At 45.8% G+C, this 23584-nt stretch overlaps 3 protein-coding genes and 1 long non-coding RNA gene across 4 annotated transcripts in view; 2 read left to right on the top strand and 2 right to left on the bottom strand.

The window, feature by feature from the left end:
• LOC309338155 overlaps positions 1–23584 on the top strand; it is a 309599-nt gene that overhangs the window by 226271 nt on the left and 59744 nt on the right. The window lies entirely within an intron of this gene.
• PTRHD1 (peptidyl-tRNA hydrolase domain containing 1) lies at positions 981–4518 on the bottom strand. Its single transcript, XM_081855116.1, has 2 exons — positions 4298–4518; positions 981–1368 (listed from the first exon to the last, which is right to left on the bottom strand). The coding sequence occupies exons 1-2, from the start codon at positions 4490–4492 to the stop codon at positions 1198–1200; spliced, it is 366 nt and encodes a 121-aa protein (XP_081711242.1). The 5' UTR covers positions 4493–4518; the 3' UTR covers positions 981–1197.
• Positions 7718–15699, top strand: CENPO (centromere protein O). Its single transcript, XM_081854999.1, has 5 exons — positions 7718–7911; positions 8264–8390; positions 9362–9621; positions 12858–13029; positions 14804–15699. Exons 1-5 carry the CDS (start codon positions 7837–7839, stop codon positions 14983–14985), a joined length of 816 nt encoding a protein of 271 aa, XP_081711125.1. The 5' UTR covers positions 7718–7836; the 3' UTR covers positions 14986–15699.
• The window catches only part of ADCY3 (adenylate cyclase 3), a 108628-nt gene continuing 102948 nt past the window's right edge, over positions 17905–23584 (bottom strand). The window contains exons 17-21 of the mRNA XM_081854554.1: positions 23119–23265; positions 21395–21514; positions 20269–20395; positions 19413–19537; positions 17905–18659 (exon numbers count right to left, since the gene is read on the bottom strand). Of these exons, the coding sequence (XP_081710680.1) occupies positions 18477–18659; positions 19413–19537; positions 20269–20395; positions 21395–21514; positions 23119–23265 (702 nt within the window). The 3' untranslated portion in view covers positions 17905–18476. The remainder of the gene's footprint in view (positions 18660–19412; positions 19538–20268; positions 20396–21394; positions 21515–23118; positions 23266–23584) is intronic.

Genomic DNA, 23584 nt, shown 5'->3' with positions numbered 1-23584 from the left:
AGATTCCAGTAAGGCCTTTGAGATTCCTACATACAGTGGTGCCTCGCAAGACAAAATTAATTCGTTCCGCGAGTTGCTTCGTCTTGCGATTTTTTCGTCTTGCGGAACGCGGATTCCCCGGGTATTAACAGTTTTACGAGAAAGGAAGCAAACCCGCAAGACGTTTTCGTCTTGCAAAGCAAGCCCATAGGGAAATTCGTCTTGCAAAGCACCTCGAAAAATGGAAAACCCTTTCTAGCGAGTTTTTCGTCTTGCGAGGCATTCGTCTTGCGGGGCACCACTGTACTTGTGAAAAGCAGACAACCACCCCAACCCATTTTCCAAGTCTTTACCCCCCCAAAAAATGGCCTCCTTCATTGTTCGATAGCCCACTTCTGAGCTTAGCACAACAATCGGTGTCAATGAGCAAGCTTTGTTTTCATAAAAGTATAGCATCAGTCCAAGAGACAAGTATAACCTCACGTTTTGCCTTAAAGCAATCTACTTGGCTGTCCCCTCCCATGTGTGCAATCTTGGCAACAATGCTAATAAAGGAAAAGGAATTCCTAGGCAACAAGACATAAAACAGTGGGGGGCATGTGGCCTTGCAACTGTGGTAGGCCTCCAACTTTCCTCTGCACCAGCCAGCGTGGCTGCAGGTCAAGGATGATGCTGCGAGTTGACCCTCAAGATGTTGGCATGTAAGCTCCCCCACTGCTTCAGATGTTGGAATTCCTAGCCAGCCCAGACCACTGGCTACGCTGCCAGCAACATCACCTGTGAGGCCACAGATTTCCCCCCACAGCCCTATATTTTTTTCTCTCTAACGTGAATACTGCTGTCAGCTTCAAACCCCCAAGAATATTTTAGCAGGCACAGATCAATGTCACCCAGAATCCTGCCTCTGGTTTTTTCATCTTTAAATTGATCAAGGTGTGTATCAAAAGTTTCTTCTTAAAATAAGAGAGGCGTTTTATGCTAAAATAAAAGAACCCCAGCTCTTTATCAGTCTCAACAAACCCTTCTTTAATCATCTGCAGAGACGCACATCAGTTGAAACCACCATTAGCAGCAACATGCAATGAAAAGATGTTTCCTGATTCAGTTATTGCACTTCACCATGGTACTGCAAATTGTCCACAAACTCTCGGCCACAAGCGCCTACCTGAGAACTGGATTTTCTTGGCCCGTCCTGAATAGGGCCAGAAATATATAAGATCATTTCAGCAGTTTGAATTTCTTCAGGTACTGGTGTACGCGCTCCTTAGGGTATGGGCGGAGGGCAAGGCAAGTGGCAATGTTCTCTGGCTGTTCAATCCACACTTTGTGATCAATGTTGTTTTGCTGCAGTACCTCTGCTAATGCAGTCAATGCACACTCATCTGGGGCCTAAGGAAAGAAAAGTGGGCAGGGGAAGGAAATGAGATTCTTACTACAACACCCAACATTAAAACAATACCGAACTGCAGTAGCTTCCAGTGTTACAGCAGAAGGTCTAGTTCACCTCTGCTTTTTAATACCAGAAGAACTAGGAATCCCAGAAGAAATTTACTTACTATAAAATATAAAATAAACAGCATCAGCTGAGAGCTCTACTAATGCAGAGACTAGGAGCCTGTGGCTTTCCACCAGATGCTGCTGGACTGCAGTTCCTATCGGCTTTAGCAGGTATGGCCTATGGGCAGGAACGATGGAAGTTGGAGTCCAGCAATATCTGGAGGCCTGCAGGTTCCCCCTCCTCAGCTTTAGCACAAGGGCAGAGACACAGGAAGCTCTTGGTCCAACTAGCTCAGTATTGTCCACAGACTGGTAGTGACTTGCAAGGATTTCAGACATGGAGTCTCTCCCAGACCTACCTGGAGATTGAAGCTGGACCTTCTGCATGGAAAACAGATACGCTGTCACTGAGCTGCAGCCCTTCACCAACACTAGAAGCTGCCTTATACTGTGGGCTATCTAGCTCAGTATTGTCCACACAGACTGGCAGCAGCTTTCAAAAGACTTCAGACAAGGAGTCTTTTCTCATCCCTATGTGGAGATGCCAGAGATTGAGCCTCTGCCACTCACCTGCAGGCCTTCTCTGGCACTGTTACTTCCTGCATGCCCCCTGAAACAGACAAGCTGCTGTTGGAAAAAGAGTTGTCCCAAAGCACTCTGCTAGAGCTCCCCTCTAATCCTCCACTTTGCCACACAGTGTTCGAAACTCCCATGGTTCTCAACGCATTTTGCGACAGGGAATTTCATTAACGCAAGCTCTGGGTGCAGTACCGTGCCTAAGATTTCAGATTAAATCTGCAGGGTGAAAGGAAAGAAAGACCGTTTTCTGCCTCCCCACTTCCAGCTACTCTCTGAAGACTGGAGAAGAGGCCCTTTTAAGAATATATAGGGGGTGGGCAGAGGAAGGACTGGACCATGTGAAAAATAAACACAACATTTTAGCTGCAGTTCATTTTCAGCTTTGTATTCTTGTTATAAAAAAGCACACCTGGACATTCCGTTGTTGCGCCCACAACCTAGGTTTAAGATCCCATTTCACTCCTAGCTTTCATATCTCTGTTTCTAATAAAGTTGCCACAGGAGTGACTCTTGATTACAAGGGGCTAAAGGGATGAGAGACAGGTTACCCACCCCCACGCCATGTTATTGGGGAGAGGAAGACTAACTGGCCGTTCTGGGTCTTTCCCTCACAGGCCAATGCTGAGCTGGAAGACTGGTGGGCTAGCTGTCCTACACAAAGCGACACAATCCCCCCCATTTACTGAAGAACCAAGGAAGGGTCGTTGTATCAAGCCAGGCCACTGGCATGTCCAATTTGGTATTGCCAACACTAGCCAGTAGACGTGGGTGGCGCTGTGGGTTAAACCATAGAGCCTAGGACTTCCTGATCAGAAGGTCAGCGGTTCGAATCCCCGCGACGGTGTGAGCTCCCGTTGCTCAGTCCCTGCTCCTGCCAACCTAGAAGTTCGAAAGCATGTCAAAGTGCAAGTAGATAAATAGTTACTGCTCCAGCGGGAAGGTAAACGGCATTCCTGTGCGCTACTCTGGTTCGCCAGAAGCGGCTTTGTCATGCTGGCTACGCGACCCGGAAGCTGTACGCCGGCTCCCTCGGCCAATAAAGCGAGATGAGCGCCACAACCCCAGAGTTGGTCACGACTGGACCTAATGGTCAGGGGTCCCTTGACCTTTACCCTAGCCAGCAGCAGAGTCTCTCCCAGCCCTACCTGGAGTTGCCAATGGGGCCTGAACCTGGGGCCTTCTGCATGCAAAGGCAGCTGCTCTCCCCCTCTGGGGCTACAGCCCTCCAGATGTGGCTGGCTGTAACTCCTCAGCCATCTCTGACCACTGGGAAGTACTACCCTGGGGGGGGTTGTCCTTCTGATGAGCCAAGCGGCCAATGCCGAGGTTCGAATTCCCGCCCAGTCACGGAGCTCACCGGGTGACCTCCTCTTAGCCTGGCCTACCTCGCAGGGTTGTTCTGAGAATGAACTGGGATGGGGAACCACGTGACCACCTTGAGCTCCTTGGGAGGAAAAGGTGGCATGTAAATACATAAACAGCATCCTAGACAGGATCTTAAAAAGCAGAGATATCGCCTTGACGACAAAAGTCCGTGTAGTTAAAGCTATGGTTTCTCCAGTAGTGATGAATGGACCATAAAGAAGGCTGATCGCCGAACATGGGATGCTTTTGAATTCTGGTGCTGGAGGAGACTCTGGAGAGTCCCATGGACTGCAAGAAGATCAAACCTCTCCATTCTGAAGGAAATCAGCCCTGAGTGCTCACTGGAAGGACAGATCCTGAAGCTGAGGCTCCAAGACTTTGGCCACCTCATGAGAAGAGAAGACTCCCTGGAAAAGACCCTGATGTTGGGAAAGATGGAGGGCACAAGGAGAAGGGTACGATGGAGGACGAGATGGTGGGACAGTGTTCTCGAAGCTACCAGAATGAGTTACAGATAGGTAGCCGTGTTGGTCTGCCATGGTCAAAACAAAATAAAAAAAATCCTTCCAGTAGCACCTTAAAGACCAACTGAGTTAGTTCCAGGTATGAGCTTTCGTGGTATCTGAAGAAGTGTGCATGCACACGAAAGCTCATACCTGGAACTAACTCAGTTGGTCTTTAAGGTGCTACTGGAAGGATTTTTTTTATTTTGTTTCTACCAGCATGAGTTTGACCAAACTGCGGGAGGCAGTGGAAGACAGGAGTGCCTGGCCTGCTCTGGTCCAGGGGGTCACGAAGAGGCGGACACGACTAAGCGACTCCACAACGACAAATACACAAACAGACCCTCTCCCCTCCCCCCCCCCGGCCCCCTCACCTCGAGCACGACGGTCCTCATGCTGCCGGCCTGGGCCAGGTAGGCCGCCGTGTCCGGGTGCTGGTAGTGCGCGTGCACCACGGCCAGGGCCGCGTGGCAGGCCTGCGCCACCGAGGCGCCCAAGGGCCACGAGAGGGGCTCCCGCCGAAGGTCCCCCCTCAGCACCACGTACTGAACCAGCGCCCGCGCCGCCATCTTGCCCCGGGTAGGCGGGGCGCGCTCTCCCGGAAGTCCGGGCTCCGCCAAGAAGATGGCGGCGAACGGAATTCTGGGAGGGGAAAAGAGAGCGAAGGACGCCAGGACGGCGGGAGGTTGGGGGGTTGGAAATCTCCACACGAGGGCGGCCATCTTGTTGTACGGAAAGTCCTTCTCGAACGGAAGGAGGCCGCTCTGAGGGTTATCCTTCGAAAGCGGGACAGCGTCGAGGACGCCCCGCGCACGCCAGCGCGTGACGCACTTCCGTCGCTGGGCGCCGGTCGCGCGGGGTTTTCGAACGCGGCGGTTGCCGAGGAGACGGCGGCCTGCTCTTCCGGCGAGGGCGGCGCTCGAGTGACCCTGTCAGGTCGGCCAGCCGGGGCGAGGCGAGGCGGGGCGGGGCGGAGGATGGAAGGCGGCGGCGGCGGTGAGTGAGTGAGGAGTGGGCCGCGACCGGGGGAAAGAGGCCGCGAGCTGTGTATTTGTCGGGGACCGAAGGCGAAGGGGAGTCACGGAAGAATTCAAAATAGAGCGGTATATAGGCAGGCAGGTAAATAGATTAAAAGCTATTGAACGCTAATAGAATTCACTATGTAGGTCTGTAGGTAGATTAGAAAGATAGTATACGCTGATGGAATTAAAGCTAGATTAAAAAGCTACTAAACATTAATAGAATTCAATATATATTGTATATAATAATAATAATATAGGTTAAAAAGCTACTAAACATTAATAGAATTCAATATATATTGTATATAATAATAATAATATAGGTTAAAAAGCTACTAAACATTAATAGAATTCAATATATATTGTATATAATAATAATAATAATATAGGTTAAAAAGCTACTAAACATTAATTGAATTCAATATATATTGTATATAATAATAATAATATAGGTTAAAAAGCTACTAAACATTAATTGAATTCAATATATATTGTATATAGTAATAATAATATAGGTTAAAAAGCTACTAAACATTAATTGAATTCAATATATATTGTATATAATAATAATAATATAGGTTAAAAAGCTACTAAACATTAATTGAATTCAATATATATTGTATATAATAATAATAATATAGGTTAAAAAGCTACTAAACATTAATTGAATTCAATATATATTGTATATAATAATAATAATATAGGTTAAAAAGCTACTAAACATTAATAGAATTCAATATATATTGTATATAATAATAATAATAATATAGGTTAAAAAGCTACTAAACATTAATTGAATTCAATATATATTGTATATAATAATAATAATATAGGTTAAAAAGCTACTAAACATTAATTGAATTCAATATATATTGTATATAGTAATAATAATATAGGTTAAAAAGCTACTAAACATTAATAGAATTCAATATATATTGTATATAATAATAATAATATAGGTTAAAAAGCTACTAAACATTAATTGAATTCAATATATATTGTATATAATAATAATAATATAGGTTAAAAAGCTACTAAACATTAATTGAATTCAATATATATTGTATATAATAATAATAATATAGGTTAAAAAGCTACTAAACATTAATTGAATTCAATATATATTGTATATAATAATAGTAATATAGGTTAAAAAGCTACTAAACATTAATAGAATTCAATATATATTGTATATAATAATAATAATATAGGTTAAAAAGCTACTAAACATTAATAGAATTCAATATATATTGTATATAATAATAATAATATAGGTTAAAAAGCTACTAAACATTAATAGAATTCAATATATATTGTATATAATAATAATAATAATAACAACAACAACTTATTATTTTTACACTGCCCATCTTTGTACAACAACAACAAACAACAACAATTAATTAATACGCCGCCCATCTGGCTGGGTTTCCCCAGCCACTCTGGGCGGCTTCCAACAGAACACTAAAATACAATAACCTATTAAACATTAAAAGCTTCCCTAAACAGGGCTGCCTTCAGATGTCTTCTAAAAGTCTGGTAGTTGTTTTTCTCTTTGACATCTGGTGGGAGGGAGTTCCACAGGGCAGGTGCCACTACCGAGAAGGCCCTCTGCCTGGTTCCCTGTAACTTCACTTCTCACAGTGAGGGAACCACCAGAAGACCCTCGGCACTGGACCTCAGTGTCCGGGCAGAACGATGGGGGTATAATCTATAGATAGATTTTAAAAAGCTATTAAACATTAATAGAATTCAAACTATATAGGTAGTGTAGGTAAGTAGACAAATTAAAAAGCTATTAAAAGTTAATTGAATTAAAAAATACAGTGGTACCTCAGGTTAAGTACTTAATTCGTTCCGGAGGTCCGTTCTTAACCTGAAACTGTTCTTAACCTGAAGCACCACTTTAGCTAATGGGGCCTCCTGCTGCTGCCGCGCCGCCAGAGCCCGATTTCCGTTCTTATCCTGAAGCAAAGTTCTTAACCTGAAGCACTATTTCTGGGTTAGCGAAGTGTGTAACCTGAAGCGTATGTAACCTGAAGCGTATGTAACCCGAGGTACCACTGTATATATGTATCTCTATAGAAAGGTAGCTATAACTATTTTAAAAAGTTTGAAAGATTTACATCATGGATGTCAATTTTTCTTAATGGGTAGGGTATGAAAATATTATTGTTGATCATTTTATTGTTTTTATTTCTTTTGTGGTTTCTTGGTTTGTTTTGCAATCAAATAGAGGACAAATTACATAAATGAGCCACACACAGGTGGGGTGGGACGCAAGAGGTGTGTCTTCTAGTCACTGATATGGCTGAGGAAGACCAGAGAAGAAGTGTAAGAGCCACCCTGCAGCCGGATCAGGCCGGCAACTGGTGCTCAGGAGCATTACTGCCTCGACTCTGGAGGGCAGAGCACAACCCACCTGGGCATGTTGTTTATATGAGGCTAATTTATCCCACGGATTGGAGGTGGCAATGCTTCTAAATACCAGTTTCTGGAAGCGACAGGAGGGGAGAAAGGGCTCTCATGCTTGGATCCTGCTTGTGGGATTCCCATAATGGGCATCTGTTTAGCTACCATAACAACAAGGTGCTGAACTATATGGGCCTCATTTGGCCTGATCCAGCAGGCTCTTCTTCCAGTCTTAACTTAAAATTAGAGAAGTTAATTTCTCACAAGGTGAATTTAATGGCAAGTTTTGCATTTGTCCAGTGCACCAAATATGCAAATATACTTTGGTTATTATCTCTGCAGTAGAAACAAATGGATGCTGCTGCTGCCATTGACTTGCATTGTGGTTCTTTGCAGGTATCTTTTCCCACCTGGAAACGCTGGAAGCTTCTGCCCGCAAGAAACAAAGGGAAAAGAGAGAACATGAGGAGAATGTGGACAGAATGAAAGCAAGGATCAAGGAACTGAGGCGTCAAAGAGATTTGCTGAGGGCCAAATTGGAAGTGTGTCGTTCTCAAGTAGGTGCAAAGTGCACCGTGAACCTCAGTGGTTCTGTCTTATGAAGTTTAAGCCTATGGCAGCAACACGATTGCATGCACAAGGGGGGAAATGTGCGAAAATTCAATACCGTACGATCAAGTCAGAACAGTTGCGTATATTTATTTAAGCAACATAACATTCTTGTCTTAACCCTTAAGGAAATGGGGTATGCGTAAGAAATCTTTCTAGAAATCCTAAAGCCTCTGCTGTGGTGCCTTTTTGCAGTTAGAGATGTCCAGTTTCATACATCTTCAACAGCACTTGAACTGGTTTCTGCTTGTGGTGCCAGACATGCCACCTAATAACACCTGAGCTTGTGGTCTTTTGTAGATTGCTGGAGTCAAAGACAAAACCCAAAGTGGTCCTCTGACTTCTAAGGCTACAGAGATTCAACAAGTCCTTCTGGAGTGGAAGACTGAGAGCGCAAAGGAGTTACTGCACGTCTTTCGTCTGACAGGTAATCTCCTCACTTGTATGCTGCTAGGCTAGGGCTTTGCTGGGTGGAGTCTCCCCCAGGTCTCTGTCTTTTTTGCTCTAATGACTTAATTCAGCATTTGGCACCTCTGCTGCAGAACACAGAGGTTGTGGGGTGGTACATCCCTTTTAGTCCCCTACTTGCGTCGACCTTTCTTCTTAGTTTTTATTGTAAATGTAAAAAGTATACAAAATGTTGGTGAAATAGGCATTCATCACACCATAAATAACAAATAAAGGAAAGGGGGAGAAGGAAAGCTTTTAGTTCTAATGAAAAGCATCTTACACTCTCTTCAGATTTTTCATTATAGAAATGACTTGTTTGTCTGTGAGCTTATTCTCATTCATTATATCTCTCTTGTATGGCTATAATAAATTAACATACATAATAGCAACATCCCAAATCCATTCGGACACAGGATAAATATGTTTATTTCTATAAATAGTTATTGACATTTTACTGGGGTCAAAATAACTCCCATTTCAATAATTCTTCCAAATAATTGAAAAGCTTATTTCTGGGATTCATTGATATTTCAAAGTCTGCTATTTTCGTAATATAGCTTAATATCCTTTTTTATATTAGCTGTTTGTGTGCTTCATTCTCCTCTTAAGACTGCTTCTTATGTATCCCAAACATTGGGGGTGATCCTGAGCACCTGAGGGTGCAAGTTCCTTCATTCTTTTCCAGTCACAAGGCCTTTGAGTCTAGAAGGCCAAAAAGGGAAGAGAAAGCTTGGGACCAAGCAGAAGCAAACAGTAGCTGGGCACCCTGGAAGTTTCATGAAACCACATGCCAGGATCAAAAATAAGAAATAAATTGGCACAATATTAGAGGAAGCTGGAAACTGTTCGTCATCTGATGCTCCTCCACACTGTAAAGGAGCAGTCTAAATACTCCTGCTTTTGTAAATCTGATTTGTCGCAATACGGAGTAAGGATGTTTTTTCCTAGGCCTCAGTGGGAAGCTGACCAAGCAAGGAGTCTGTCTGTGCATCAGCGCTGCCTTTGAAGGCACCTACCTGGACTCTTATTACCTGGACCTCCACATACGCCAGCCAGTCCGGATCCTGCGCCACTCGGTGCCACCCTTCATCCCCTTGGAGCACATCGCTCGCAAGCATCTGCAGACAGACATCAAGCGCTTCTTGTCTGTGCTCTCAAACCACCTGAACGCTTACGCTGGGAGAAAATTCCAGGCAGATCAGTTACAGGTAGGGGAGACCCTATGTCCGCACTCCGGAGTCTATGCGTGTGAAATGGGAAGCAAGATTTTTATTCAGCTGCACTGTCTGTTCACTGTAATTGAACGATCGGTCAAAAGGGAGAGCATTACTGAAGGTCAGGGTGGGTGGAGCTGCTGTCGTCTCAAAACTCTGCTTTGCCTTGAAGGCTTCTTGCTGCTTCCACCATGAGGAGTCAAGGCCAAGGGCTCCTGGCCAGATAATGATACAGTTTGTGTTTCAAACCATGTAAATCATGGGGCAACCCACAGGATTTTGGCACAGCATAATTTAGGGGAGGAATTGTGATTTCCATTTTTTTTAAGATGAGAAAATGAAAAATGAAAATGAAAAAAACCCCAGAACACATTAAAAATACAATAACCAAAATTTAATTATTTCTGTTTGGTTTGGCTCTCTGTAAAAGCCCTGAGCAAGATTATACATGGATACCAAGTACCTAGAACTTTGCAGAAACACTGTCTGCTACTTGCTCATCAGAAAAGGCTTTTCTCCATTACATGGAAAGTACCGTATTTTTCGCCCTATAGGATGCACCGGCCCATAGGACGCACCTAGTTTTTTGGGGGGGAAATCAAGGGGAAAAAATTATTTCCCCCCAGGTTTGCGCAGCCATCCCCAAGCCAGAAGAGGGAGACGGAGCGCTCTGTCTCCCTCTTCTGCCTTCAGGGACAGCTTCTCTAGCCTCCGTGGGGCAGCGGCTTGCCCTGCTGTCCCCCGAGCTTGTGGGGCTGGTGATGGGGAGAAGCAAGCTTGCTTCTCCCCCCCGCCAGCCTCCAGACCAGGTCCGGGAATAGCGGGGTGGCAGCGCTCCACCTCCCTGCTATCCCCCAAGCTTGTGGGGCTGGCGGGGGGGGGGGGAGAAGCAAGCTTGCTTCTCTCCCCGCCCGCCAGCCTCCAGATCAGGTTGGGGAATAGCAGGGTGGCGGCGCTCTGCCTCCCCGCTATCCCCCAGGCTTGTGGGGCTGGTGGGGGGGAGAAGCAAGCTTGCTTCTCCCTCCAGCCAGCCTCCAGATCAGCTTGTGGGGCTGGCGATGGGGAGAAACAAGCTTGCTTCTTCCCCCCCCCCCCCCAGCCAGCCTCCAGATCAGGTCGGGGAATAGCGGGGTGGCGGCGCTGCGCCTCCCCGCTGTCCCCCGAGCTTGTGGGCTGCAGGCTGCTGCCCGCAAGCCTTGCGAGCCCGCGGGACCTCCCGCCAGGCTTGCAAGGCTTGCGGATAGCTTTCTGAAGCCTGGAGAGCGAGAGGGGTCGGTGCACACCAACCCCTCTCGCTCTCCAGGCTTCAGCGAAAGCCTGCATTCGCCCCATAGGACGCACACACATTTCCCCTTCATTTTTGGAGGGGGAAAAGTGCGTCCTATAGGGCGAAAAATACGGTAAACGGTCCTTGTGTTTGGTTGTCAGGTTCATATTTTGCACAATAATGACTACAATTCATGATAAATAAGCAATCAGTATAATAACTGACCTCAAAATGGCACTTCCATTTTTTAGAAAACAGATTTCAGGTCATGCTTTGTTGTCATGCATTCAGTTTTAAAGGCATGATTACAGACAAGGATATGTGTGCTTAGATTACAAAAGATGTTGTTTTCAAACTGATTATGTTTAACAGACACTTAATATAACTGAACTTTTTAAAAATTCTGTTTTAAATGGGTAAATATTACTGATTTTGCCTTGGCCCACTGACCCCCTTCCACGTGAGCTTGGGCGTGGACAGTGTCTTCGGACAAGGCCCATGCAGAGAAGAGAGGCAAGCTTCTTACCCTGGGCCTCGGAGGTCTAAGCCGGCCAGGGACCCCGCCAAGAGCCGATTGCTTTTTTGAGTTTCAAACTGTATTCTAACAAGGCCTCGTAGAAGCTCTGCACAAGCCTGCTTCAGACACTCTTAATATGCACTATGCAGGCTGGCCACTGGGTGGCCTTGGACAAGTACCGTAAGCTTTGGCCTGATCTGCCCCACAGAGCTCTGCGCAACACTTAATACAATAATAATAGAGATCCTGCTAAAGGCCATGATCCTCAAAGTGATACACTGCTGCCTGCAGGGGGAAAGCCTAGGTTCTTCTCTCTGTAGCTTTGTTTTCTCTCATAAAGGACATGGGGCAGTATCCAGCCAACATGCTCCATCATTTCAAGGATTTCCGCTTGCGTAGTGGAACTCCACCCCCCTCCTTCCATGCCCCCTAAATTTGTTCTGTGGATTATCTCAAAACTCTGCAGCTGATTTGGGGAAGGTGCAGGGAATGCACAATGGGTGGGAAGTTGCATTCTTGCACTGGCAGAATGAGTTACTGTATTTTTTGCTCTATAAGATTCACTTTTTCCCCCCTAAAAAGTAAGGGGAAATGTGTGTGCGTCTTATGGAGCGAATGCAGGCTGCGCAGCTATCCCAGAAGCCAGAACAGCAAGAGGGATTGCTGCTTTCGCTGCACAGCGATCCCTCTTGTTGTTCTGGCTTCTGAGATTCAGAATATTTTTTCCTTGTTTTCCTCCTCCAAAAACTAGGTGCGTCTTGTCGTCTGGTGCGTCTTATAGAGCGAAAAATACGGTAGTTGGATGCTACCCATGGGTCACTGATTCAGCTGCATTCATTTGCCTGCAGCCCACGCCTGTTGTTAGCCGCTCTCTGGATTATCCCTCACGCCCACAGAAATGGGAGCAAAAGGTTTCCTCTGTGATTGAAGGCCAGTTGAGTAAAACCATCCAGTTGGATCGAGCAAGATGCATGCAGCAGGGGAGCCTAGCAACACACCGTCCCAACTTGCGTAGTGGCAGCCCAGGAAAAAAGCTGGATTTTGAGTGTGGGACTCAGTGCATCTTCCCCCAGAAGGAGAACAGTTGTATCCAACACAAGATTGTTTTGTCCAACACCTCTGGTCAGGATTAAGCCAGGGAGCGAGACTGAAACCTCACTCTCTCTTTACTTTCTCCCCCACCCCCAAACAACAACAACTTGGAATAAGAGCTGTAATTTGAATTGCATTTCCAAATCTGGCACAAACTTTTCCCGTGAGGCTGGATAACCTCTGAATAAGGCAGGCTGGTGCTTTAGAACAAACTTATCCATCCACACATTTGGGAAAGCGGTATGTGGTTTTTTTACAATGGCTGGCCTTTGACGACAACCAGGGTGCTGCATGCAGAGCTGAGCTTTTCCTACAGATCTTAGTGGTTTTACAGGTGCCTCTCCTTGCTTGCAGGAGCGTTTTGCTGCTTTCCTTGAAGGACATTTGCAGGGGAATTCCTTATACAACCTACTTAAGTTTAACTACAGTGTGGCAGGAGAAGATCAGACTTTCCCGTTCACAGCAAAACTCACTTACGGAGATCCTATGAGTGCCTTCCCAACCGAGGTCACTGTTGCATGTAAAGGTGAGAGAACTGCAGCTTGGGGTTGGTAATCTACTATATACTTTAGAAAGTTGTTTGTCCGTCTCCCTCTGCCTGTCCGTCTGTTCTCTATGCGTCCAAAAGCAGCTTAGAATACCATCGCCCAATTTGGTTCCTGAGATGTAGGTGCCAGTTTTTGTCTACTTTTGAATATCGTCTGGCGCTATATTGATTCAAGATGGCAGACTGAACCATTCCAAATGCCACTTATTTGGGCACCTCTGAAGGTAATCGTTGCCCAAATTGGCATGGTCCCTGAGATGAAAGAGAGGGTTTTAGTCTATATTTGGATATTGGCAGACACCATTTTGAATCAAGATGGTGGACTGAACGGTTCAAAAGTGCACACCTCTTAAGATATTGTTCATGCCCCTGCTGGAGGAATCTTCTTCAGAAGAGGACTTGGCACTTCCCAGAGCAAAAGTTACAGAGGAGCAGGCGGTTTCTATGGGCAATGAGACAGAATAGGGAGATGCAGATACGAGGGGATCACAGAAGCCCAACCTCCAACATAAGGCACAGTGTTCCTCTGCACAGAATCGGAAGTGAAGGCTGAGCTTCAATGCTCACATGAAAGGCGAGGCAAAGAGTCTGCCTACACCTGTAAAAAGCTCATGGATATCTTGATGTATTAAGCTAGGATTTGATTGTGCAAAAAAGAACCAAAGAGGTGAATCTTCAAATACTACAAACTCCTAATAGCCTGGCCAGTGGTCAGAGTTCTGGGATATGTAGTCCAGCATCATGTGAAGGCCCACAGGTTCCTCACCCGTTTTGAGCAGTCCTCTGCAGAACTCACAGAAATAGTATATAAAGGTAAAGGGACCCCTGACCGTTAGGTCCAGTCGGTACCGACTCTGGGGTTGCGGCGCTCGTCTCGCTTTATTGGCCGAGGGAGCCGGCATACAGCTTCCGGGTCATGTGGCCAGCATGACTATGCCACTTCTGGCGAACCAGAGCAGCGCACGGAAACACCGTTTACCTTCCTGCTGGAGCGGTACCTATTTATCTACTTGCACTTTGATGTGCTTTCGAACTGCTAGGTAGGCAGGAGCAGGGACCAAGCAACGGGAGCTCACCCTGTTGCGGGGATTCGAACCGCCAACCTTCTGATCGGCAAGTCCTAGGCTCTGTGGTTTAACCCACAGCGCCACCCGCGTCCCTAGAAATAGTATATAGAGTGTGCCTAAATAGCACAACACATTTGCATGAATTACATTTTCTGGGTTTGTGTTTTTGTTGCTTCTTCCGAAGAGTTCTTACACTCAAGATATGTTGCTGTAAGTGTAGAAGACTAGGGCTTTTGAAATAAACAATACTATCACCTTGTGAGGTTCCCCTGGCTGTCTTTCCCTATACTGCCATTTACTTCATTAAATGCAAAAAATAAACATTCCCCCTTTTTATGAGTGTGTGAACAAGCTGTGAGGATGAGTGGATGGCCCTTGGTCTCCAGGGAATATGCATGCAACCCAAAAAAGAGAAAGAAAGGTAGTTGCAGGTTGCCTTTTCCTGCTAATGATGTAACCAATGAAACCATCCTTAAAGAGTCCAGATTAGCTTGTGAAAACGACATGTTGAGAAACTCCTTTTGGGATATATTCTCTCTCCACCATGTGTAGATATTTGAGACAACAACAAAACCAAGTCACTTCCCCAGAGTCTGGAGGAAATAAGTTGTGTTGGGGAGGGAGGCTGGCTGTTTTGTACTGTAACCTTCTACTCTTCCTCCCACCCACTTTTTCTTCTTCAACAGAAAATTCTCCAGCCTCTATGCTAGACATGGCGGCAGTTCATTTGCCCCTGTTCCAAGAGAAATCTCTTCATGAAGCTTTTCATTGCATCACAACCTCAGAAGAAAATCAGAGCCCATCTTCTTTACCGGGTTTGCCTGCCCCTTCCACGGGTGTGACTTCCGATGACAACACGGCTCTCTGAGATTGCTGCAGTGTGAATTACCTATCAACAGTGGCACTTTGAAGTACTGCAGATCGGCCCTACACAGAAAACCCGTTCCCTGTGTTACTGAAAAGATGCCTTCTAAGAAGCTGGCTGTTTGGAGTTCTCTGCCAGCCCAGTGGGAAAAGTGTGCACCTCTAAAATAGTGTGCCTTATTGAAGTGTGATGGAAGCAGCTACCGGCAAAAAGATTCTGCTAGATGCTGCTAATCCAGTTATGGGCGTGGCAGGTTTTTTTCACTTTCAACCTTTGTGCTTTCTGTGACATGTGGGAGTCATTTCCATCCCATATTCTTCCCATGAAAGGGGCCAAAGCGGGTTCATGTGGCAGGATTCACACGGGAAACAGCTCTTTTCTTGTATTTCCTTTGAGGCCGGCTAGAGTGTTTCGATGCTGCAATTTTTAATGCAAGGCGCGAGGAAGCTTTTTGGCCACTGACCATCTCCAAAACAGCTGCCAACCATGCAAAAGCAGCTGGAACTACGTGGAGAACCTTAAAATGTAATACTGAGTTTCCTTTTCTTAAAAAATTAAATGTTTCTACTTTTATAATACGTTCAAAAGCAAATTAATTGCTCACATGGACAGTAATGTGTACTTCACTGGTGAGGATATACAAGAATCTGTAGCATATGTGCTTATTGATATCAATCTTATATTGCTCTTTATAAAAGGCCTTTAGTTAAGCTCTAATATTTTGCTGCCTTCCCCCCCCCCCTGTTAAGCATCCAGTCTTTATTAGTTTTGCCATCAGGGAAACCAAGGCTGTTTGGGGCCTGTAACCGAAATCAAATAAACAATTTCATGCAATCTTATCTTGAAGCTGGACAAATATCACTCACTTGAGCAGCTTCCCTAAGAGTATGTCTCACTCTTCCCATTTCTGCATGCTAGTTGGCTTTTTGTTATTATTCCACTCTTAAAGTCGTGTCGCATCCCAGAGTTAACTAGCTTGGTATTCTGTTTCATAATACCGGCACTAATATATTTGCTAGAAATGTTGGTTAAATAAAATTAACTTGTTAGTGCTAGTGGTTGCTTCAGCAGGCTCTTTAATAAGTAGCAGTTGGCTGGTAGCGGCTTGAATTCCAATCAGGCCATGGGTGTGTTTTTTAGCAAAAGTTAGCACTGGTGGACATAACAGAGGTGGGAGGAAGGGTAGGGCAGGCAACACTGAGCAAAATGTTGGGGCAGCAAAGGGCCAGGTGAGCTCAGGATTCCTAGCCCTCTGATTCCACGCATCACCTTATTAAAAAAAACTCCTTCCAGTAGCACCTTAGAGACCAACTAAGTTTGTCATTGGTATGAGCTTTTGTGTGCATGCACACTTCTTCAGATACAGTGAAAGCTCATACCAATGACAAACTTAGTTGGTCTCTAAGGTGCTACTGGAAGGAATTTTTTTATTTTGTTTGGACTACGGCAGACCAACACGGCTACCTACCTGTATCTATCACGTTAATGCCTCTCTGATTTGTTCGGAGGTGAGACATCAGAGCATGGCATGTGCTGTGGAGACTTGGCTGGCCGGACCTGTGCCAGTACCTTCCAGCTGGGTGCTGGTATGTTCCTTCTGTACAGAGTCCGTCCTGCTCCCAAGGAACATCTTGGACGTAGTGTGGAGGACACCACAGACTTAAAAAACTTTGGGACATGGATTTTTCCACAAGAGCACCCTTAACAGGACTCCAGCCATGTAATAGTAAGCCTGATTTACTAAGGTGATTTCATAACTAACAGAAGCTGGGGCATAATGCAGTCTGCCTCTGAATGCCAGTTGCTGGGAATCACAAATGGGAAGAGCGAGACTATTGTGCTCACGTCCTGCTTTTCAGACAGAACAGGATACCGAACAAGATAGGCCACTGGCTTGATCTAGGAGGGCTATTTTGGAATAGGATAAGCACCCCTGTATGTCTTCAGCAGAAAGCAGAGGCATTTGCCTCAGTTTCAGGAGCTTGTGTCTTTATCGCCGTCAGACGTCTTCCATTACTGAGTCTGCAGGATCCCATCTGCAAAGCAACTGGAAGCAAGGGCTCCTTCACCCCTGCCCTCTGTTACCTGGATAAGGAGATTCTGCATTCAAATAGTTGCACTTTCTAACTTCTGCAACAGGAGGAATAGGCAAGCAATGTACTGCATATCCTCACTGCCTGAGACCTTCCACTAATAGTGGAAGAAAACATTTTCCCATCAGGCTCCTGAGCTCAACACTGCAAGGATAGTGCCAGGAGGGCCTCTCTAACACTGATACCCACTCCACCTGGTTGCTCCTGCTCAGAATGGTTTGCTTTTCAAAAAAACCACACATATTGTCACTCTTAGACTTCATTTTGAGACATGGAGACCTGTTTTTTAAATGAAAGCTGGTATTCTCAAATGTCCACCACTCTAGAGCCAGTTCAGCCATCCAGCCAAACTGCACACTGTCCACTTATCTGCTTGTGGTATAATGGCATCTCTGTGGACTCTGCGCAAGGAAACTGAGCGGTTTCGCTCCCACCCCACCCCCAACAAAGACGAAACAAGACACCTTGTAACTTTAAAACCAAACTGATTCTATTTGAGAAACTAGAGAAATAATTACAGGTTGTATTTCAACTCAACAATCGGATGAAGGTGTAAAAACAGTCTTGGGCCAGGCTATATAAATCTCTCTCTTTTACAGCATCAGTAGAGGTGAGGGCAGAAAAAAGATGCAAGTTGTGGCTTGAAAGAGCCACCTCACTCTCAGAATTAAGACGCAATTAAAAATATAAAGTTAATCTGTATCTTTTTTATATATATATATATATATTTATATATATAATATATCTGAAATAGGACGACATCTTAGTCTCAAAAGAAATAGATTGCACTTGCTCTCTCCCCCCCCCTTTTTCCCTCCTACTTACCTACAAAAGGTGAGCTCCAAAGGTAACGAACGAACGACCCGACCGCGAATCTCATTTGGCTTTCTCTCCCAGCCTGCTTGCCATAATACCCACCCTGAGTTGGCATTTGTTTCAGCAGAAAGCTCTAAGCAGAGGCCAGGCACGTGGAAAATTAAGACCATATCCCCTGCCCCTTTCTTGGACTAGAAAAAGGTAACGTAGCCAAGGTTGATCCTACTCAAGCGATGCTGCACTGGAAATTCTACTCCCGCTTCCAGACCCAAATGTGCAAGAGCCTGTGTGTTTGTGCAAGAGACAGGAATTCCTCCCACTGACCCCTCCTTACTCCTCTGCAGTTGCCGTTACGAGGCCAAGGTAGGCACTGCTGTCAGAGGGAGCCCCTTTACAAATAATAACCCTCCAAGAAGAAAGGAACAGGCAAGGGGAGGGGGTGGTTTCCTGTAAATCTAATGGTGTTAGTGGTGTGTATATCAGTCTTCCGCCCGGAGTAGGGGGTGCCAAGAACTGCGCCTCCTTGGGCAGTGCAAGAGGCACCCACCCTTTTCCACAACGGACGCATGCGAGGCCCAAGAGGTATCATGAGCTGTCAACCACCTGGTGAGGCAAAGTCACACAAGAGCCGTTGACGAAGGATCCTTGTTTCTCGCGGCCTTTCATGAAGTAGGTCAAGAGGTCTCCTTTGCCCTTGACGAAGATGTGCCCTCGGCGCACAAAGCGGAACCCGTACTCCTTCAGAATGAAGTGGGTTTCCTCCACCACCTGGAAAAGAGGAGGGAGAAGGTATGGATGCAACCATCTGGCAGGACCAACCTTGCAAAGCTCCCTCCCACAATCTGATGTCGAGGCGACTCCAAACCATCGGTCGAGCCAATGACAAGGTATAGCAAGAGGCGCCCAAAACATCTGCAGGGCAGCAGGTTGGCTGCTTCACCCCATCCTGTCTTGTACTGATGAGACATCAGATTGACAGAATGAGAATGGGCAGGAAGTGGTACGTTCTGCTGGGGAGCTGGTTTGCTTGGGCTTAGATGTTGCCGCCGCCACCAACAGCAGCCAGAAAGAGAAAACATCTCCTGGAGGGCAATCCCATGCAAAGGGCAATGTGAGATCTGGAAATGCCATGTGATTTGATCACACAATCCACAAAGCACACAATTAAACAGTGAGCAAGGAATCTGAAATTTTCAGCCTTGCTTTCCCAATTATGCTCCTAAAGACGGGAAGAGGGTCAAGAGATAACTACAGGCATAGACTTCAATAACCCCTTGAATTCAGGGTCCCTGGGCTGTTTTGACCCTGCACTGCTCTGAGGCTCCTGGGAGCTGTGACGGCAGTTTAGGCGGAAAGGGTGGTTTGTGCAAAATGCAAAGTATGGCTGGCTTCTTCTCCTCTAAATGCGCTAACAAGGTGTTTGCTTTTCAACTAATGTTTTGGAGAACCTAGGGCTTCCTTGGAAGTTTTATGTGAGTCACTCTCATTCCCACCACCGCAACCCTTCACAACCCTCCTCACCTGAATATTCCCCATGACGCCTGTGGACTCCATTCGGCTGGCCACGTTCACGGTGTTCCCCCAAATATCGTAGTGGGGTTTGCGGGCACCAATGACCCCCGCAAGCACTGCCCCCTTATTCATGCCTGCCAAAGCCATGAGAGAGAGAGAGAGAGAGAAAATGTACTTGTTTATTATTTATGTATTTCTTCTATACCTCACACCTTTGTCTCCAGGGAACTCAAGGTGGCGTACATGGTTCTCCCCACCCCCTCATTTAATCCCCACAACAACCCTGTAAGGCAGGCTAGTCTGAGAGGCAGGCTAGACTGGCCCCCACTGTCACCCAGTGAACTTCACGGCCAAGTGGGGATCTGAACCTTGCTCTCCAAAATTCTAGTCCAACCCTCTGGCCACTACAACACACTGGCTCTCTGTTCAAATTATAAGTGCGTACTTCTAAAAGTCTTTGCTCCAGTGTGCAGGGCCAAACTAAGAGGAGGCTGGAGAACGCAAGAAACCCCTTGCCAAATCAAACCAAGATACCTCAGGGAAGCCCATATCCAATTCCCAGACGACCACTCCCACGCTTCCTCTGCCAGCAACATGTCAAAGTATACTGCCTGAAAGGCTCTATTTTGGTACTGAGGCTTAGGGCCACTGATGGACCTCCCCTCTCCATGAATCTGCCCAATCTTTAAAACCACCTGAGCCCAATGCCACCGCTGCGTCTTGCAGCAGTAAATTCCGTAAACCTATTCAGCGTTATTGTTTGTCCTGGCTCTCCTGTCAGCAAATGTCTGTGAAGGACTCTGTGTCACAGCTGAGAAAAGCATCTATCCGCGTTCTTTAGGCTCTGCCGTAATCTTCCACTTGCCTATTCTCAGCATGAAGTTATTGAAGGACTGATAGTTGATGTTCATCAGGGTCTCCTTCATGGCCAGGGCGAAGTCCGCAAGATCTGCCAAGTGCTGCCAGCGCTCCTTTTCCGAAAGATCTTCCTTCTGAGCCAAGCAAAGGAAGGAAAGCAGACAGGATTAGGTCCCCCAGGGAGGCACAACTCCACTCCAAAGTACTTCACGAGCCTCCTGAGCAATAGATCCTCTATTCTTGCTAACACAATGAACTACTCTGCACATCTCCAAAGGGAATGAATACAGCCAAATTTTATTTATTGAACACTAATGCTCTTTCTTTATTCCTAATATTCTGCACGTTAACCGAAGCCCATTTGTTAATTCTGAAATGGATGCAAAAAGTCTTTTTCGAGCATTGAATGAGCAGAACCCGTGACTCCTCTCTCTTTCATAAGCTCCCATATCTAACATTTCCCAGTTCCTTCTCAGAGCTCTGTCACTTGAAACAGAGGAGCAATGGTCAAGCCTCTCTCATTCAGGCTCTACAGAAGGATTTGACATGCTGCAGTGCTTGTTACACAAACCTAGTGGGCCAGACTCAGGAGTTCCCCTGGTTATTGTAAAAAGCTAAAGGTAAAGGACCCCTGGGATGGTTAAGTCCAGTCCAAGGCGACTATGGGGTTGCAGTGCTCATCTCGCTTTCAGGCCAAGGGAGCCGGCGTTTGTCCACAGACAGTTTTCCAGGTCATGTGGCCAGCAGGACTAAACCACTTCTGGTGCAACAATACACCATGACGGAAACCAGAGCGTACAGAAACACCGTTTACCTCCCCGCCACAGCAGTACCTATTTATCTACTTGCACTGGCGTGCTTTCAAACTGCTAGATAGGCAGGAGCTGGGACCGAGCAATGGGAGCTCACCCCGTTGCGGGGATTCGAACTGCCCACCTTCTGATCAGCAAGCCCAAGAGGCTCAGTGGTTTAGACCACAGCGCCACCCGCGTCCCCTTGTTTTAACTTTAACCTTTGCTAATATGGTGCCTTCTGGATGTTTTAGACCTCAACTCGCATCAGCTGTTGAAATAAGCTTTTCTATTCACTTCCTCCCCATAGCTGTGCAAACTATCCCCTTCTCTTTCGTTTACCTTAACAGCATTGTTGTAGCCATTGGTGTTGACGTCTGGGGTCACTCCAGAAGCTGCCATGTAGGTGCTGCCAATGGTTTTGATCTTGGTGATACACCGGAACTGAGGGTCATCCAGGAGCTGTGGGAATCAAGGGACAAAAAGCACACGCAAATTTGAGAAAAAACTATAAACCTTTTGGAGAATTTATAGATTATATTTAAATGAATTTGACATAAGAGCGTAAACAAGATGATAAATTGCTGGCAAGAATTGGCAATGATGTAAATGGGAGCGGGAGGTGCGAGGGAGTCCAAAGATGTTATGAAAAGATGTTATGTTATGATATATGTTATACTGTTTTTTTATTTTTGCATTTATGTTTGAAAAATCCAAATAAAATATTATAAAAAAAAAAAAGCACACGCACCCCCCAAAAAATCGTGATTACTATAGGGATCAGGAAATCAGTTAGCGGTTGCTGTGGGGTTGGTTGGAAACAGTGGCACTCTAGGGCCGGTCTGCCCTCCTTCTTGGCTAATGATCCCCTTCCCTTGATGGAGGGGCTGATACACATATTCCCCACCAAGCAAATAACGCACCGCCCCCACTCCAGCAAGCACATAATGCACCAGGTGCATGCGCAAAGTGTCTGGGACCCAGGCCTCATGAGAAACAGTGGAGGAAGTTGGGAATGTTTAGACCGGGGAAGAGAAGACCAAGAGGTGATATGAGAGCCACCTTCAAATACCTGAACGGTTCTCCCATGGAAGAGGGAGCCAGTTTGTTTTCTGCTGCTCCAGAGCGGAGGGACTTGAGCCAACGGATTCAAATGGCAAGAAAAGAGATTCTGACTAAGCAATGGGGGGCGGCGTGGTTATTGGTTTATTTTTGTTCAATTATGTACAGTGGTACCTCGGTTCTCAAACGCAATCCATTCCAGAAGGTCCAAAATGTTCGAAAACCAAGGCGCAAAGGGCTGTCAACATATTCGATTGAGAAAATTGAAAAACACGCAGGAGAAGCTGTTCAACTTTTGAGGAGCGTTGGAAAACAGAAGCATTTGCTTCCGGGTTTTTGGCATTCGGGTTCCAAAACGTTCGTCAATGGAGACGTTTGAGAACCGAAGTACCACTGTATTTTGTGTTTTTTTAATAGTCTATGTTGCGAACTGCCCTGAGATCTACGGATGAAGGGCAGTATATAAATTTAATAAATAATAATTAATGGTGGTAATTAATAATAATAATAATAATAATAATAATAATAATAATAATAAAAAGGAAGAACTTTCTGACAGGAAAAGCTGTTCGACAGGGAGACGGACTCCCTTAGAAGGCAGTGGGCTCTTCCTCCTTGGAGGTTTTTAAGCAGCGGTTGTACGGCCATTTGTCACGGACACTTTAGCTTAGATTTCAGCAGTGCAGGGGGTTGGTCTACATGACCTTTGGGGGGAGTCCCCTTCCAACTCTACAATTCTATGGTTCCATGATGGATCATCAGCCCGAGGAAATGCTGCTGGTTTGCTGCATTAGTTTTTGTACCTTACAGAACCATAGAACTGAAGAGTTATATACTTACTGGTTCTTTTATTTGGAATTGTAAAGTTCCTTAGCAGGAATGCCATAAAGGAAAACACAAGCTAAGACATTCAAGACCACATCATACAATTCCTCCCTTTCTGGACTCCCTTACAGCAAACTGGCCAACCAGCCGCCTTGGCTGCTGATCGGGGGGCGACTCACCGCGTCAAAATCCGAGATGATCTCGTTGAGAAAGCGCAGGCACTCGATCCCACCATTGTTGATGCTCTCCTCTGTGTAGAAGTCAGCAAAGTTGGGGAGAGACGCAAACATGACGCCAATCTCATCGTAAGACTGGCTGTATAGCTCCTGAACAGGAGGGCAAGGAAGGAGGAGAGGAAGGAAGCAGAAACAGAGTCCAGGATCTCGCGGCCAATTTGGGTGTTACCATTAGTGGATATAGCAGACGATGAGAATACCCTACACTTTGGAAGTCCTGCTTAAAATCTGTATGAGCTCCTGGAGGACACAGATCTGACCAGTGGTGAAATCTGCAAATAAACTCATTGGATGCTGAGATTTTTGGCAGGGATAAGGACGAATGAGATCTGTAATCGTTTCTTTAATGAATAATAATAATAATATTTTATTCATATCCCGCCCTCCCCAGCCGAAGCCGGGCTCAGAG

Source organism: Podarcis erhardii (genome assembly GCF_964252035.2).
Source record: "Podarcis erhardii genome assembly, chromosome: 3".
NCBI classification, from domain to species: Eukaryota; Metazoa; Chordata; class Lepidosauria; order Squamata; family Lacertidae; genus Podarcis; species Podarcis erhardii.
Note: the sequence above shows the minus strand (reverse complement) of the source record. Positions and strands in the feature narration are given on the sequence as shown.